The sequence below is a fragment of the Telopea speciosissima genome, chromosome 10 (genome assembly GCF_018873765.1).
Source record: "Telopea speciosissima isolate NSW1024214 ecotype Mountain lineage chromosome 10, Tspe_v1, whole genome shotgun sequence".
Classification (NCBI taxonomy): Eukaryota; Viridiplantae; Streptophyta; class Magnoliopsida; order Proteales; family Proteaceae; genus Telopea; species Telopea speciosissima.
Window position 1 is genome coordinate 44,767,165 of NC_057925.1, and position 17,827 is coordinate 44,784,991.

The window sequence follows — 17,827 nt, forward strand, 5'->3', positions numbered from 1 at the left end:
GAGTTTGGGTGATGGGTAGAGGGGACCACATGATTGGGATGAGGATAGGAAGAGGAGGTGGGAAGGTGGGTCAGAGATGGATTCGGGTTTGGTAGAGAGCACCTGGAAAGATGGGGTAGAAGGGTAGATAAGGCCTGGTGTATTTTCGAAGTTTGAGGGAGGTGATGGAGGTAATTTAGGACTGTGGATTCCATTGGTTGGTAGGTAACTGTTTGTGGTGGGCTAGTTATGGATAGGGGTATAGGTTGAGTGGAATTAGGAAAGAGTGGTGGTGGGATAAAGTCTAACGGTTGCACAATATGGGAAGATAATGGTTGGTCATTTGTAGTATGGTTGGTGGGTAATGGAGAATATGGACTTGGGGAATTGGGGAAGACATTTAAAGCTAAGTGAGGAGTGGGATTGGTTACCATAGCAGGTGAGGAAATGTACGCTCCACCGGTGCTCATGGATGGCCAGTGGGCATCTACGGTGGACACCAGTGGATGAGTATGATGAGGTGGAGCTTTGGGTAGAATAATGGTTGCTTGTTCAAGTAGATGACCATTTGAAATTGGACAACGGAGCTGTGTTTGGTACTGACGTCGATTGAACTGTGGGCAAGGATAGTCTATCGGGCACTCATGCAATGCACAATGAGTTTGCTCTACTTCAAACATAGCTTGGAACCTCTGCTCATCATGGCCCAGGAGGCCACAGAAGAAACAAAAGAGTGGGAGACGTTCATATCTTATATCCACGAGGTGCAGGTTTCTATTCTTACGTTTAATCTTTAATGAGGCTTTTAACGACTTTGCAACTTCCAACTGGATGCGTGCTCTGAAAAAGCTAACCCGCTGCCCTGATTGCACTCCAGTGATATGCATTAGCTTTGATGTTTTCCCAGCCTTCTGAACAAACCGTGTCATCAGATTATGGTCTTGAAGTTCTTCGGGGATCGCATGAAATTGGGCCCATATCTCAGTGACAGCAAACTTCCAACTTTTGGAAGAGTTCCATCACTCCAGAACTATCAAATTTTCGGCTATCGACCATGGGGCTTCATTGAGGACATTTTGGACGTCCATCAGATGCTCAAATTTAAATAGGTAGGTGTGATTTCTGATAAAAGAAACAGTCACAGGGTGACTGGTATTCCATGCTGATATCAGTGCGTCGGTCACTGCCTGCTTTCTATAGGGTTTCCTTGCTAAAACATAACCAGCCAGAGTTAACTCTGCATTGTGTGATAGTTGTTCCTCAATATCATCATCGACAACAAAGGTATCTTCATCATCAGTATTATCACAATCAGAAATATATGGTGGTGGGTCATGGTGATTTGGTATAGAGGATGGAGAAGGATCTGGTAAGGGTGGGGGTAAGGGGGATGAGAGAGATAGCAGATTAGAATCCATGGTTTATTGCAAAAAAAACTCTAAACACTCCCAGACGGAGGAGAAAAAAACACTCCTAGAAGGTGGAGAAATATACCCAATTTACGGAAAACAATGGAAAGAAACCCTTTTAGTTAGAAATTGTAGCCCCAATTTCCTTGTAACATCAGATGAATCTGATGGAAGCTTCCTTTGGCATCACAATGTTGCAGGATGAATCAATAATTAATGGTAGTAGAAGGGAAGGAGTAGAAGCAGCAGCAACATAACAGAAATATCGATTCTGGAACCAACGGCAGGAACCAAGGCCTGAAACCCCTTGGAAAACAACTCTAGCAATCTTAGGGTTGACTATAGAGAGAACTTCAAATCACCAACAATTCACTGCAATTGATGTGCTTATCCACTCGATCCGACCCCACCACATGGGCACCTTGCAGCAGCATAATCGAACTCTCTCACCATCACTCTGATCACACTTTGCAGCAGCATAAATTGGGTTAGATCGATAGTATCGAATTCAAATTCCCCATCATTGAGGTCAGTGGAAGATCGGCTCCAAACGCATCTACAGATGCTCCGTGGCTCGAGCTCGATGCTTTATCTTAAAGTTAAGTGTATAATCCTATCTGCCAATACCAACAATTGCTTAGCTCAGTTGGTGAGCCGTGGTGCGCTTCATGCCCCTGCTCACCAAGAGGTCTCAAGTTCGAGTCTCTTGGCTAGTATCTTATCCCCTCCGCGATTCAATCCCCCCCCCCCCGCGCTTCAATCAAATATATATGTAAAGCTCCCAATTACCAATAAATAAATAAATAAATCCTATCTGCCAATCCCTCATTTGGCCGCCTATGAGTCACTAATCATTCACCACTCACTTTATTTGATTTTCATTATAAAGTGAATTGCATAAATAAATAAAAGCCTGAACACACACACACACACAGAATATAATAATATGCTTAAACTCAACTAATAATTCGAAATTGGGCAAGGATTCCTCAATCGCCCAAAAGTTTAATTGGTTTGCTAAAATGTACATGTTAACATTTCAACATGGTCGTCTATATATCTGAGAAATTTCCGTCCAAATGCAATCCTCATGTGAAAATTTTGAGCTATGAATGGAAAAACTAAATTTTGGTAGTTTTGGTTCAGCATTAAAAGTACAAGGGTTAGAGAGAGCTCAATACATTTAGGGTTTTATGGTTAAGATAGGATCCTAAACTAGACTAGACATGGCTAACCCATGTGCTGTGCAAACCATCCAATAATTCATCAGGAGGCTATATATGGGCCAGATCTAATTTCAGATTATCAGATTTTGACCTAATGGTTTTGATATGGCCAAACCTGAACCTAGATCTAATGGTTCAAAATTAATGAGGAATAACAACAGATTTTAATATGTAAAATTCAATATTTACTCCAAGAAATAACTAACCAGAATTAAAATATTGATGGGTGTAGTGAAAATAAAGAGAGGGAAAACAGGAGAGATGATATCGATGGGTGATGGTAGTGAAAATAAAGAAAGAGAGGGAAAATAGGAGAGAAATAGTAACGTGAGAAGAAATAAAATCTCCCTTAAAATAGAATTTGAAGCTAAACAAACCAATAGCAGAGAGAGAAGAAGAGAAAGGGAGAAAACTTCCTACCATGGGGGAAGAGAAAGAGATATAATGAGAGAAATAATGGGAGGAATAATGAGAGGAGAGATGAGAAAAGAAAGAAGTACTCAGAGAGTATAAGTACTAAGAGAGTATAATCGTGGGGTGGGGAGGAGAAAGAAAACTTTTAACAAGTTAAGAGACGAGAGAATAAAACCAGCAAAGCACTCAATTGCAAAATCATATCCATTCAAGTCCCAATCAGGAGGAGGGTGATTACATATTTATAAACCGGATCTTTATCACCTTCAGTTTGTTGACCGGTCCAGTTCCCCAATTCCTCTAACAAAGGGAGGCTGAAATGACCTCTCTACCCATGCCCAAACACCCTGCCCGGGTGGGGTCCACCATCCCCCTATTAGAGGAACTGGGGAACTGGGCCGGTCAGCAAACTGGAGGTGATAATTTTCCTTTATAAACCCCCCCCCCCAAAAAAAAAAAAAAAAAAAAACTACTTAAGTACACTTTAACTTTCCTAATAAGTTAAACTAACTAAGTAGACTCCAAAATAACATAAAACTGCTGACTAACGATAGGACATAAAATACTTAAATAAAAAGGACTCTTTCTAGACTAACCTAACTTGACTACTCAACAGACCCACACAATATTATCCAGATACTTAATCCCATATATAAAATTAAAACTCCAAATAGGGATTAGTAAACAAACCCATTACAGCAATAAACCCAAAATAAAAATCCCGAGGCCCATAAAACCCATCCATGGGCTAAAATAAAATCTTCCTATGCCTAATTGAAGAATATTAATTGTATTATAACTAAGGTTCTAAAACTCGGGTTTTGACTAGATTTCAATCAGCTAGAAATCGAGTTCGTTTCAACTATATCTCGATTGAAACCTGAGACTTTCTCTAGACTAACTCGAACTTTAGTTTCGAGGTCCAAAAGATGTTTGTTTTGCCCTAATTCTTGTTGTGCTGCCTATTTTTGACATTTTAAACCTAATCCATGCATTAGTTTCTCATAGAAAACGCTAAAAATATTACTTCTTGTTTTGATCCAAGTGTGATATTGTAAGTTGTTCTTGGACATGGTATCGAATAAAGTTTGACCAGAACATAAATCCTTCAATATAAATCAAATTTAAGCAATCTTGGATTTGTTAGAAAACTTTATTTAGATAGTTTTCCAACAAATCCAAGATTACTTAAATCTAATTTATATTAAAGGAGTTATGTACCGGTCAAACTTAATTTGGTGTGCACGAATGCTGTCAAAATCGTTCTGAATGAAAATATTTTTTTGGACATCAAAGCAAATAAATATTTACCGCACTTTTGGTTTTTAGCAATGTTTTACCATATTAAGATGGAGGAAGTTTTCATACACGGCCGTATAAACATGCACGGTTATGTCCCCTCACAAAGAGTTGGAAAAGTCATAAACCTCCACCCATTAATTAATGCCTTGAAACTCTTACCCTCTTACATACACGGCTTACACAGTCGTACATGAAATTTTTAGATTTGAGAAAAACCCTAGCATTAGAAAGTTGAAAATTACACCTATCGACGAAAATCCAGTTTTTGTTCTTGAACTGAGGGGTTGACTTTTTTTTTCCTTTTGAAATTTTATTTTTTAACTATTTTTATTAGATTCAAATAGAAGGATATTTGCTTATTTATGAATAATATTTTAAGTAAATGAACTTACTTAAATGATATTAGACATAACTAAGTGTTTGTCCTGGTTTCTAACATAAATACCTATTTGTCCTAGTTTCGAACCAAGTTTCGATGGACATAAGTATCAAAACTACCAAAATATGGTCAAAACTGATTGAAACCATCGAAATCCGGTCGAATCCAAGGATTTTATAAAGTCCCCTTTCAACTCGTCTCGAAAACCTGCGAAACCGAGTTAACTCGGTGGTTTCGACAGGTTTCGATCGAGTTTATCTTCCATGATCATAACATACCTGAAGTCCTCTCTGGTCTTCTTTCTGCGGATGGCCCAACACTTGGGCCTGTTTTCCCACTGGGCTGCTGAAAGCTCACAGAAAAAGTATATTTAGAAACATTAATTTAAGGAAAAAGATACATACTTAAAAGTTCTAAAAACACCCACACGTAATCTAGGATTGGCAACAATCTGAGGATACTTCAATATAGTCCAGTAAAACATATAGTCAAATATAGTGATGAGAGTTAAATTTAGATATAAAAACACCCCATCCATGCCTTTCTTAATGTGTCGAGGATTTAACAATACAAAGCACTATCTTAAAGGGCTGCCAGCCATATACTTTTCTTAAGAAAAAACTTTGGATTTACCTTCTCGGATGAATAGGTCACGGAAAAGTCTCTTCAGTTATGAATAATCTGGTCTGTCATCAAACCGCAGGGATCGACAATAGTGTAAGTATGATATAAACTCCGAAGGATATGATTTATAGAGCCCCTGTAGAATAATATAAGCATTTCAAGCAAATTCAATTAGCCTGCAAATTTAATATCCAAAAGAACTTACTCAATAATGCATGGATGAGCCGCCTTGCAGTCAGAGCACCAGCAAAGAGGACTTTATTATAAGCTACTGGCAAGTTGGAAAGGGAGATTACCTCTATAGGCGTTAGCATCTTCTTTTCACTGATCTTATCGTACTTCTGCTTTTTAGTCCCAGCTTTCAAACCCTGCCAGGGAAGGCTGATGCACAACAATCACACAAACATAATATGAATGTCTGAAATGAAAATTATGTTAAGGCCCTGACTCAAAATTCCAGTATCAAGTAAGAACGTAGCTCAATTCTCTGTTGTGACTCTTAAAACTTCCATGATTTTGATATTGAGATTGGCGGCAGATATCCATCCATTTAGCACTCCTGTAAGCTCCGCTTCCAACACATCAGTAGAGTTGAGTTACCGTGCTGATGTTAGAACAGTTTATCCAGCTATTACAATACAAAAAGCCCAAACAGTTAATCTTACTTAAGGTTCAAAAAGACCTGCACACATTAGAAGAGGGCAAGTTACTTCAAAGTTAAAAAACAGAGACGGAGAATAATTATTTGGAAGCATCATGGGGCTATAATCAAGAGTGGTTAGAGAGGGAGGGTAATGTTCAAATCATGGAGCCATTTAGTTACAGACCGCATCACATACTGTGGATCAACTGTGGCTGCCCATGAATTACTTTGTTCCTTACATCCCAAATAAAATAACAAATAATAATAAAAACAGAACAAAACCAAAGAGAATATTGTTTTATCCCAATTTTTGTAGAGGAAAAGTGAATTTTTGTTGCCTCACATTATCCTGCGACTACTTCCACAACATCCAAATATGACTTGACTAATAAATTTTACATTGAAAAATATATTTACCAAATAAATATAGTAAATATTTTAGGTAGGTTACAAGATATGATTGCAAAATGTTCCCTTTTCTTTATAGTGATTTCACTACCCTTTACTTGTAACCAATCAGAGCCAAAGGATCTTTGTCCCAATAGCAATGCTGTCGGCATGAGCTAAAATTCCTTAGTTTCTTCAATGGATGGAACTAAAAAGTTTAACAATTATATGCCTAATTAAAACTAGGAAAAATACATTATTACATTCATCCATCAACCATCAGAGAATTCCTTGAACAGGGAGAACTTTCCCTTAAATATAGCATTAAATTTCAAAAGATCAGAGCCATTAGTTAATTGTCCATACATTTTCACAACAAGCATTTCCTGCTAGTATGTAGGGAAATTAGGATCAACATCACGAGCCCAAGCCTCTATACCGCCAATAATATCCCGAGCTGAAGTTAAACCCATTTTATGGAGGAGTTGAACAGCCCTCTGTGAATCATTACCTCTTCTACATACTACATATAAAGAAGCACCTGAACCAGAACTTGTCCGCTCTTCCTCTCGCTTTAAGGCTGAAGATATATCTGACAACTTACTCTCCAAGCTTGACAATGGAATGTTCAAGGACTTCGGCAGAGAAACAATCTTGAAGTGGTGTGCAGGACGTACATCCACTAATACATGTGCTTCTCCATTGATGACTTTCTCTTTGTACTCTGCAGTGCTTATTCTCGCATTATCTGGAAGCAGGTTCAGCTTCAAGGGTGGCTGCATTCCATAGGAAACCCAAATCATTATGTAAAGAGAAAAACACACTCCTCAATACAAGACTTGTGATATAATTAAAGGTATTATTCTCCTTAAGACTAGAATGGCAGTTCTATCTAGCAAGCAAACATGTCTGACCATGTGTGTGTGTGTGAATGAGAGAGAGACACATGACTAAGATCCCAGCCACCAATTATTTAGAAATACATGGTATGACCTGTTTCAGCACTAATTATTCCATGTAAAAAAACATGAAATCTAATCCAATCATCTTCATCACGTCCACACTAACAAACATCGAGTTTGGAGTCGGGGCAGCATGGATACGAGACTATTGTAGTCAAGTTTGGAATCATTGTGGTTTTCTATTTGCAGATTAACATGGGGTTCAAATCACCAAGGCCTTTCAGCAATTTGACGCACCCCCCTAAACGTCACGCTTCACCAACCGGACCTCAGAGAGAATAGAACGAGTGATTTCCAATCGAATAGGATAAGAGCAGCCTCTCCTGTAGCAAAGGTTGCTAAGCAGCTCTAGCATTGTTTCCCGCTGCCGTGCACTGCTCTAGCTTCTCCTTTTGCTATCAGCTGGTCGTGGATAGGGTTCTATAAGGTCATCTTAGCTTCTTCTCAAAAAGCGCTTTTTAGCAGTGGTCAAGTACTCTCCTATTTGAATTCCTCAAACCTAGCTTAAAACGGTGTTTTTTGTGTCTTACACCTTGTTTGGTTTCTAGAGTATAGACTGTATGGTATGTAAGTGTGTTAACTATTCCCCCTTCTGCTAGGGCAAGGGCTACCGTATCTAGTTCATCTTAGCTTCTCAAAGAGCACTTTTTATCAGTCTGGGCATCATTAAAATAATCAGGGAAATAATCTTCAAGAGTGCAAGGCTTGCACATGTATGGTGGAAAGGTGAAAGAATTGTCTTACGAAGTCAAGTTGGTTACTTTGGTGTATTTCGTATTCATATATCTATAAAGAACCTGGAGAGTACATTATTATTAGCAGTCCTGAGAATATTTCATGATATACTGCAAGGAAATTCTAAGAGACAGAGCCATATAAAAGACAGAAAATGCCACTAACCTCTAATAGTGGCATCTTTGTAATTTGTCACAAAACTTGGGATACACTTGGAACATATAACATGGCACTGCTTAAATTTGATGTAATGGGCCAGCAAACATCAGATGCCCCCAAATGGAAACTAGGATAAATAGAGTAATGTTTTTTTTAAGTTGAAATTTGAAGTCGAGGATCTCTCAACAAGGCCTCTCTTGTTCCTCAATTCGCAAGTTATTCACTAATTTTTCACTAGTTTCTTTAATTGTTTATGTCATTATGTGGATTAACATTTTCACATGGTTATACCCTATGCTATTTGTAGAGGCTGTCATGGCATCAAGGAACCTGGACATTTGGCACCACTGCTTTAAACTAAGGTAACCACTACATGTGCACGCGTAAAAACGACATCTAGATTTGACATGTGATATATGAACAAATGGAATGGCTCCAAAATGATATTTTTACAGTAAATGAGTAAATAACCTCTATTCTACAGGCACTCATGGGGAACAGAGTTCAACAGGATTAAGATAGAATATTTGTAAATGTGTGATACCACTAAATATACGACCATTTTCTTTCTCCCCTGCAAAAGGACCAGACAACATGGTTCATATTACCACTCAAACATTTCCTAGTCTAACCTGTCAGATCGCAAGTCCACAATTACTCACCAGTTTCAAACTTTCAATTGGCTGCCATGTTTGTCACCACAGGTTAACATAGACTACACACTCTTTAGTGGTTACAAAATTTACATATTTCTTGTTCAAAAATTTAAACTTCAAGACATAAGCAATAATATTCATCAAAATTAGGGAGACAATCCATGCCGTTAACAGAGTAACTGTTGTGATCTATAAGAAATTTCAATTAAAAAACAAGCATATGGATATTAACTCGCTACTATATAAGAAATCACATCGTGGCCTCGTGGGTTTGCTGAGGAGTAAGCATTTACATTTCACAAAACACAACATATAGACATGATAGCATACTACAGAAACTGCAAAAAGGGAAAGCTCATGTTGGAAGAGTTGAATAAAAGGCCTTAATATTTTGACTACTCTAAAGTGTGAATGTAATTTTTTTTGTCATCAACAGTAATACTCGTGCTACAAAAACAAGGAAAAATAGAACTTCACCTTCCATGGTTCTAGTACCAATATAAAACAATTTCATAGTTCTAATTTGCACACCTATTAATTAATATATCTATAACCTGATTCATAATGAAATCGTGGGGAAAATTTGTTGCGTGTAAATGAACAAACCAATTATGCAACAAAGTAGCTCACTTATAATATGCTAAAAATCCAATTGGAAGCACATACTAATTGTAAGCAATCCAATAACAATCTGCAGTTGCTAATAGAAGACAAACGGGTGTTAGGAGAGGAGAGAAATACCCTCTTTAGCGGAGACTGAGTAAACTTCTCATAGTCAAAATCTCGAAATAACTGCTGTGTGAATACTGCATTCTCTCCACAAGCTTCACATTCCAAACATCTTCCTCTTATTTTCACCTAAAAAACCCCAAACATAAAAATCTCAGGAATCAAACTTTGTAGGACCTTACAATTAAAATAATATGAATAGCAGAGAACACATAAATTTGATATATATGAGAAGGGAGCCCACACCAGCGAACCTCAAATCAATCTTTGCTCCCAAAACCCCACCCCCCTCTTTTTCTTGGGAGAGGGTAGAGATGATGAGTTAACATCCAATGTTGGTATTAATGAATTGAATCACAGAATCTTTTTATTCACATCAAAATTTTATTTCTCAAGGTCCAGTTAATTAGTGTCAGAGTGAGCCCCTTGCATAAATCCTGAAGATTATCAAAAAGTACAAGACCAACCCCAGCAATACAAAAGAATCTTCTAGTTTATTTTATTCTACCGAGTAGTAAAAGGTATCGTTTACTGCTTAAAGCAGCTGCCAGCTTGGCAAGGCTCATTAACAGGTTTAAGGGGTTAAGGCCTGATTTGGTATGATTTCTATTTCAATTTTGGATTGATTTCTTGAAATAGTCAACAAATAGATTTTTGGTCAAAAAATAGAAATTGTTTTGGTTGTATCAATATGAAATATTTCAAGAATAAAAAAAATCCATTTGATAGTTCAAATTCTGAGAATAGATTCTCTATATTTCTTTAGGAAGGATGGTGGTGGTGGCAGCAGGACAGTGGCGGTGGTGGTGGTAGTGATGATGGTGGTAGGGTAGTGGTGACATGGAAGTAGTAGCGGTGGTGGCAATGGCAATGGTGGCGGTGGTGGCGGTGGTGGTAGCAGGGTAGTAGTGGTGGTGGTGGTGATGGTGGTAGCAGGGTAGTAGTGGTGGTGGTAATGGGGTGGTGGTGGTGGTGGTGGCGGTGGCAATGGTGGGAGTGGGGTGGTGGTGGTGAGACCATTAGGAGAAGAAGGGTGGTATTTTATTTTTAACATGAAATTAACCATGTGCTCATTTAAGAGCAAGAGTGCTAAATGCTTAAATCAAGTGAAATAGAAATTCTGAAATATTTCAGAATTTCCATTTCACTAAAATAAAGTGCAAAAATCAAACCAAACAATTTCAGAAATAGAAATCACCTCCTGAAATTGAAATAGAAATCATACCAAATCAGGCCTAAGTGTATGGGATAGAACTTCACGAAATATGACAGTGACTTTATCAAGTAAGGGCCCACTAATCCTATTAGAATGGATGAGTTAGTGCTGGCCAAACCACATTGTAAGCCTGGTAATTGCTCCCCGATAAGAAAACCTAAGGCAACTAAGGCTAATTAATTCTAAAGAATAAAAGCAAAATATCAGTGGGCAGGCCTTGGTGCAATGGTAAGGTTTCTCCTTTGTGACCGGTCACGAGTTCAAGTCTGGAAATAGGCTCTCTGCGAAAGCAGGGGTAAGGCTGCGTACATTATGACCTTCCCCAGACCCCACAGTGGCGCGAGCCTCGTGCACTGGATACACCCTTTTTTAAAAGCACAATATCCGGATCATCCAATATTGTCACAGGGTCTTTCTCCCATGAAATCTGAAGACAAATGTAGTTGTTATGCATTGTCTTTACATATGATTGCCTACTTGACAGGCAAAGAATTCCAACATATATTAATTATTTCATCATGGATGAAGTAGAAACTTCCTGCAACAAAAACTTGATCTGTTCAAGGAGATACAATATGGCATAAATTGTTGAGAATGTTAACATACATAAGTGATTTTTCAGCAGTAAACAAGCATTTAAATTTTAGGAGGAATGACAGAAAGAGTTTGAGGAAAACATACAATACGAATCCGTGCTGATATGGCATCTAAAAGAAGCATTCGTCCTGAGAGGGGTTCACCAATAGCTGTTGCAACCTTTATAGCTTCTAGGGCTTGGAGGCAACCAATAATACCTGGGACTAAAAAAATGAAACAAATATTTTACATGGCATAAAATACTAGTATTAATAGAATGCTTGGAAAAGCTAACTTGTACCAAATAAAATCAAATTAGTGAGGATACAGAGAAGACAAAAAATCCAAAAATTGATGAGCATGGCATCAGATGGGGTGCAAAACTTATTCAAAAGTAGCTTTCCAATGTACTTGCCAAATATCGTTGACAAGAAGCATGTTATAGGAAATTCATTTCTTTGTTTCAAGAAATGTTACTTCAAACCATTTAACAACACCAGACCCACATATAATGATCAATATGCCAAAGGAGCAAGTAGTTTTAGTCTCAGTTCGCCAGCACAACTGTTACTTTCCACGGTTAAAGTGGATTATATATTCATCATACACTACTGCCTTCAAACCTAACACGTAAATTTCATGGCATTTGTTGCATTTCCCTTTGGCTAGGTCATTTGGAAGGAGAAAAATAGTTGTATTAATGAAGACTAAAAATCGAAATTAGCTTAAACATGGTCACAAAATAGTGATATCAGTCCAGCAAAAGGAAATAACTCAGCACTGGCTCAGAACTAGGGTCGAATGGTTTGTTCTGGTAGTAAAACAGTCCTGCAGTATTTGAGGAAATTCTGATAACAAAATAATAAACAATAGAGTAATTGATGCAGTGGCATTATCATGGCTGGACTGGCATGAACCAATCTGGATACCCAGACCAAGGTCTAATAAGGGTTGGTAAGGGGGATAGCCTTGTAATCTTTTATTTTAGGGAAAATTACATATCCTCCCCTGTACTTTGCCCTAATTATACGTTCCTCCCCTTGGTTTTTCCACCTTACATACGATTCCCCTGTAGTTTTTGAAAAATTACTAATTCCTCCCCTACCGTTAGCATCTGTCTGTTAAGTGTTGATGTGGCATAGTTAGATTTTTTATAATACCCAAACTAACCCTTGGTCATTGTGAGATGACCCTTTTGCCCTTCTTCTTCTTCCTCCTCTTGCAACTTTGTCCCCACCATGCTCCTGCAACCTCTGATTTTGACATTGAATCAAACTTTCTGAACCCAGCAATACCCCCCTTCTTCTTCATGCTGCAATCCCACCCGCCCCCACCCACATCATCATGGAATTGGCTGTGCCTCGTTCTTCCATCCTTGGCCAAGCTAGAGCTCCTGACATAACTCAAGCTGACGTCCATTCAAACTCCTCCAACTGCAGCGACAAACTCAGCAAATCAGCAACGTTTCAGAAACCCTAATCTCAGAGAAGAAACTATGGAATGTGAAAGCCACCTGCCACTTGGCAATGCCAAGGACTATGTGTAGGTCCCTGCGAAGCTCATCGAAATCGCAGATGCTCAACGTGTCCTTGATTTAGTGTATCCAAGTTCTATACACTGATTCCATCCTTCAATAAATTGGTAAAATCATTTGGGAATGGGAGAACGTTTGAATTAAAATATTAGAGAAAGACCCTTAAACGAAAAAGAGACATAATCAAAACCTTAGATAATTTAACAAAATCCCAATTGTGAAGTTCTTGTCGGCAGATTCCTGAACTTTGAAGCCATCCAAGATCCTTGATTTTCCCAATCTATTAAATCTATTTTAGCTTTCCACAAAGGTTTTCACAGCAAGGTATTATATTTGAGAGCTTGATTAACATCCCATGAAATCGAAGAAGGAAGAAAAACACAAACTGCCCATGATTGAAGAAACTAACCTCAAACCCCCTTTCTCTGTGCCCAAAACCGGCAAAATCCCCACTGGAAACAAAATCCTTTTTTTCCCCTTTTGAGATCGTAAGCTATATATGGTCTATTTCACTGGAATGAGTAGCAGATCAAGAAGTCGCTGGAGTCCTGTTGTTAATCAAATTTCCAGCAGCTGTAGTGATGGCGGTGGTGGTGGTGGAGGAGGAGGAAAGAAATGGGTGTTTTAAGGTTGAAGATGATGAAAAGGGTATCATTGTAATTCTACTTGTGTTTTAGAACAAGGGTAATATTGTCTTTTCAAACCATTAACTAACAGTACCCTAACACCGTCAGCCATAAGGGGTCAAAATGTAAAGTGAAAAAATCAAGGGGAGGAACGTGTAATTAGGGCAAAGTACAGGGGAGGAGTATGTAATTTTCCCTTTATTTTATTATGTTTATTTTAGGTTTGCTACGTAGGGGATTAGCTTCCTTGTTTGAGTTAGTTTCCAGTTTCACATTTCCTTATTAATATCAATCACGTGATAGCATCTATATATACTCTGTAACCCAACGATGGAGGTTAATTGAATGAAAAGAAAATTGGGTGGTGCAATTGCAGGTCATGTGGCCTTATTCCTCCTATCCTCTTCTTCTTTCTCAAATCATCTCTTTTCCTAGATCCAGTCCCCTTCTTACTCCTTCCTTCTTATTTCTTACGTTCTTCTTTATTTCCTTTCTCCCTGAGTTTCTTAACCCTTGTACCTAGTACCCTATTCCAGCGATTCCACAGTACTTCAGGTTTCTCACCTATTTTATAATCTTTACACAAGCCAATAGAAACATTACAAACAGCATTAATATATAAAATCAAAACATTAAAAAAAAGCAATATGGCACCAGCCCAGGTAACTAGGTGCCCAAGGCGATGCCCAGGGCAAGAAGGCTCGCCTTTTGAAGTTAGCATAAGTCAAGCGTCTGCCCAGCCCCCACAATCACGCCTGGACGCCTAGGCAACGCCTTGACAACTAGTAGTCCATTTTCTAAGACCTAACCGTGGCCTGCAACTCCCGACACCTTCAATTATCAGGGATTTATCTTTAAATAATTGCTTGTTTGCTGAGGTTTCTTTGATCTGGACTTGATAGAGATATGTATTACGTACTCTTAAGTTTTCCTGCAACTTGGAGTCTCAGGTGAGGGATTGTTGCAATCGAGAGCTGTTTCCTTCTTCCACTGGAACTGCTTTTATCGTGGGTTGAAGAAGAAGAAGAGCAAAGTTGATTTCTACAATTAGGACCCTAAAATTCCAATGTTTACACAAAGCCCTTTGTTTTTAAATTCTGTTCTAACTTATTCCCAAGCAATTAGAATACAGATTGATCCTTCCCTTTTGGAGTTAATTATTATTCTGCTATTGAGTCTATTTGTCCCTTCTTAAAGAATCTTGAACTTCACAATATTTACAGTTTTGCCACTACACTCTTAATTTGAGTTTATCTAGTATGGGACCAGTCCTTGTTCCACTAGGAAAGTAAGTAGTAGAACCAGAACTTATGTATCAATCCGGAGAAACCAGAATTTAAAAATTGTACATCAGAGATTATCGAAACAGAAGCTAGTGTACCACTAGAGATATGTAATTAAAACAGCAACAGACTATGAAGGGTGAAACACGGTTGCCACAGAGAGAAGAATTTGATAGAAATCTGATCTGTGAATTTGAATAAAACAGATATGAAGATAGAAGGGATAATACAGAAGGAATCCACATGCAGTAGTTTTGGGATCCACCAAAACCCATGAAGAGAATCCACTCTTCTTCAGACAAATCCACTTCAACCTTCACTTGGAATCCATCAGCATACCACTGTTGATTCAGCACAAAGTTTCAAAAAACTGACCGATATATTATTTCAATTTGTTTGTTTATGGTTTTTTTTTTTTTTTTTTTTGGGGGGGGGGGGGGGTGGCACATAGGCCATTACATCTATTTATAGTGTACCTATCCCAACTAAGATAATTACAAAAAAAAATAATAATAACAAAATTCAAAAGAAAACTGGTGGGGTAGGCTAAACACCCTTCAGACAGGATCCCAAGTCACCCAAACAGAAAAGTCAAACAAAAGCCAACCTTCTTAGATGAAGGTCAAACTCTGACATTCACTCACAAATAATTAGGATAGATGATCTTCAGAAGATAGCAGAGATCTAATGGTCGGAATAAGAGTAATTAAAGAATTAGCAAATCTGAAACTTAAAATTCAGAAGCAAGAGATGTCTAATTAATCAAAATCTGGAAGTCATATTAAGTTCAAAACCTGGTAGAGTTCCCTTCTTCACTGACTAAAGCAAACCCCAAAATATAAAGGGTAAAGTATACGTACCCCCCTATAATGCACCCAATATTCCTCGTACCCCCCTAAGGTTCTGAAAAGTCCACGTACCACCCCTACTTTACCCCCCTAATTCCAGATAAGTCCAAACCGTTAAGTTTAGCCGTTAAGTGCTAAAAACTTGACCATTTTACCCTTTCTTCTATGTTTATAAATTTGAAAAGACCTAATTGCCCTGACCTATTTGTTCATAATATGAAAAGACCTTTTTGCCCTAACCTAATTTGATAAGACCCTTTTACCCCCACTACTTGTTCTTAAGAACCTAACCCAACCTAATTACTAAAATGCCCTTGCTAGGGATAATTACCAAAATACCCTCATATTCCCCAAAATCCATCTTCCATTTTTGAAATTTCTCTCAAACTTCCATCAAATCATCAAAAGGGATCTGTTCAAGTCCGGTAATGGAGAACGGAGATCAAATCATCAAAAGGGATCTGTTCAAGTCCGATAATGGAGAACGGAGATCAAATCATCAAAAGGGGGCGAGAAAAACCACCACGCTGCCCACAGAGATGACGAATCGTTCAATGACTGAACACTGCTTATATATCAAATAACACCACAGATGACGAATATCTGGTTTTGCAAGCTTTAGCAGATTAAATGGATCCTTTGGTTAATTATTTTTCTTAATTTTTCAGATTTAATGAATGAAATTGGTCTCTGATCATACTCTTCAATAGCCATCATTAGCGGCAAATTGGTATATACAAGTTCGTCGGTCCTCTATCTGCTTTCAGGGTAATTGGTCTTCGGAGTACAAAAAAAACGAAGCCTCTGAATGATGATTGGGTAGGCAGATGGTTGCTCCACGCAATGCGTCTTGCTCTCCCCATAAGACCCCAAAAGAAAAAAGAAAAAAACTACCTTTCCGGCGACTACCATGGTCAGTGCCCAAACACTGGTGACCAATACAGGATTTTCTGTATAGAGGAATTCGAGGAAACATAATGAACGAACCTGCAAAGAATCACAAGTCTTGGGCTTTCGACATGTTAGAAAGCCTACTAGGTCCAGGACGGAACGCCGCTCTTCTCCTCTGACGATGAGAAGAAGGTCGGATCAAAGCCGCCAAGGCCCTCTTAACCCATTCTCCTTCAACGGTCCCAATCCGAACCAGCGAATTCGTCATTGCCGATCTCCAAGCGTTCAATCGATTAGACGGATACGATCCAGAATGATGATGGTGATGGCTGTTGAATCCTTTGTGGAGACTGCAACGAAACGAACCAGAATGCGTAGTTGGCGAACACATACACGTTCTCCTCGGACACGACGGGGAGGACATAGGATTACTATGCTTCTTCACGACCTGGTCACGAGTAGAAGCCGCAATCGACCTGCTTGGAGAAATAGATCGATCAATAGAAAATCGAACAGACGGCGAAGAGGAAACGGATCCAAATCCATAGAGGCTGACACAAGTTGGAGAAGTTGATCTATGGAAGAAACCAATAGATCCAGAGGAAAAACTCGAACTAAAATACGCAAAACCAGTCGACGACGAAGATGTCGTCGACGAGGAATAAAATCTCCCAGAAGGTGAGACCGATCTCTGAAACCCGTGCGGTTTGGTTCTAGAAGAAGAAATCGTCATTTCAATTTGAAAATAAAAAAACTGAAAGAAGATCAAATCGGAACAAAAAGAAGTTGGGGGTTGATGGATTTTGGAGAAGATGGATTTTGGGGAAGATGAGGGTATTTTGGTAATTACGCCCTAACAAGGGCATTTTGGTAATTAGATTGGGTTAGGTTCTTAAGAACAAATAGTGTGGGTAAAAGGGTCTTATCAAATTAGGTTAGGGCGAACAAATAGGTTAGGGCAATTAGGTCTTTTCAAATTTATAAACATAGAAGAAAGCGTAAAATGGTCAAGTTTTTATCACTTAACGGCTAAACTTAACGGTTTGGACTTATCTGAAATTAGGGGGGTAAAGTAGGGGTGGTACGTGGACTTTTCAGAACCTTAGGGGGGTACGAGGAATATTGGGTGCATTATAGGGGGGTACGTGTACTTTACCCAAATATAAATCAATCTAACGGTTGAATGTAAAGTAATTAGACAATATACAGGTCTGAACTCAAAATAGGATAGAATCAGAAGAAATTTAAT

General features: G+C 38.5%; 2 protein-coding genes across 2 annotated transcripts in view; both read right to left on the reverse strand.

The window, feature by feature from the left end:
* Window positions 1-6,654: 6,654 nt before the first annotated feature.
* LOC122642778 (adenylyltransferase and sulfurtransferase MOCS3) overlaps window positions 6,655-17,827 on the reverse strand; it is a 28,520-nt gene continuing 17,347 nt past the window's right edge. The window contains exons 9-11 of the mRNA XM_043836357.1: window positions 11,502-11,620; window positions 9,617-9,733; window positions 6,655-7,139 (exon numbers count right to left, since the gene is read on the reverse strand). Of these exons, the coding sequence (XP_043692292.1) occupies window positions 6,753-7,139; window positions 9,617-9,733; window positions 11,502-11,620 (623 nt within the window). The 3' untranslated portion in view covers window positions 6,655-6,752. The remainder of the gene's footprint in view (window positions 7,140-9,616; window positions 9,734-11,501; window positions 11,621-17,827) is intronic.
* LOC122642779 lies at window positions 16,650-17,311 on the reverse strand. The gene has a single exon (XM_043836358.1). The coding sequence runs from the start codon at window positions 17,309-17,311 to the stop codon at window positions 16,685-16,687; it is 627 nt and encodes a 208-aa protein (XP_043692293.1). The 3' UTR covers window positions 16,650-16,684.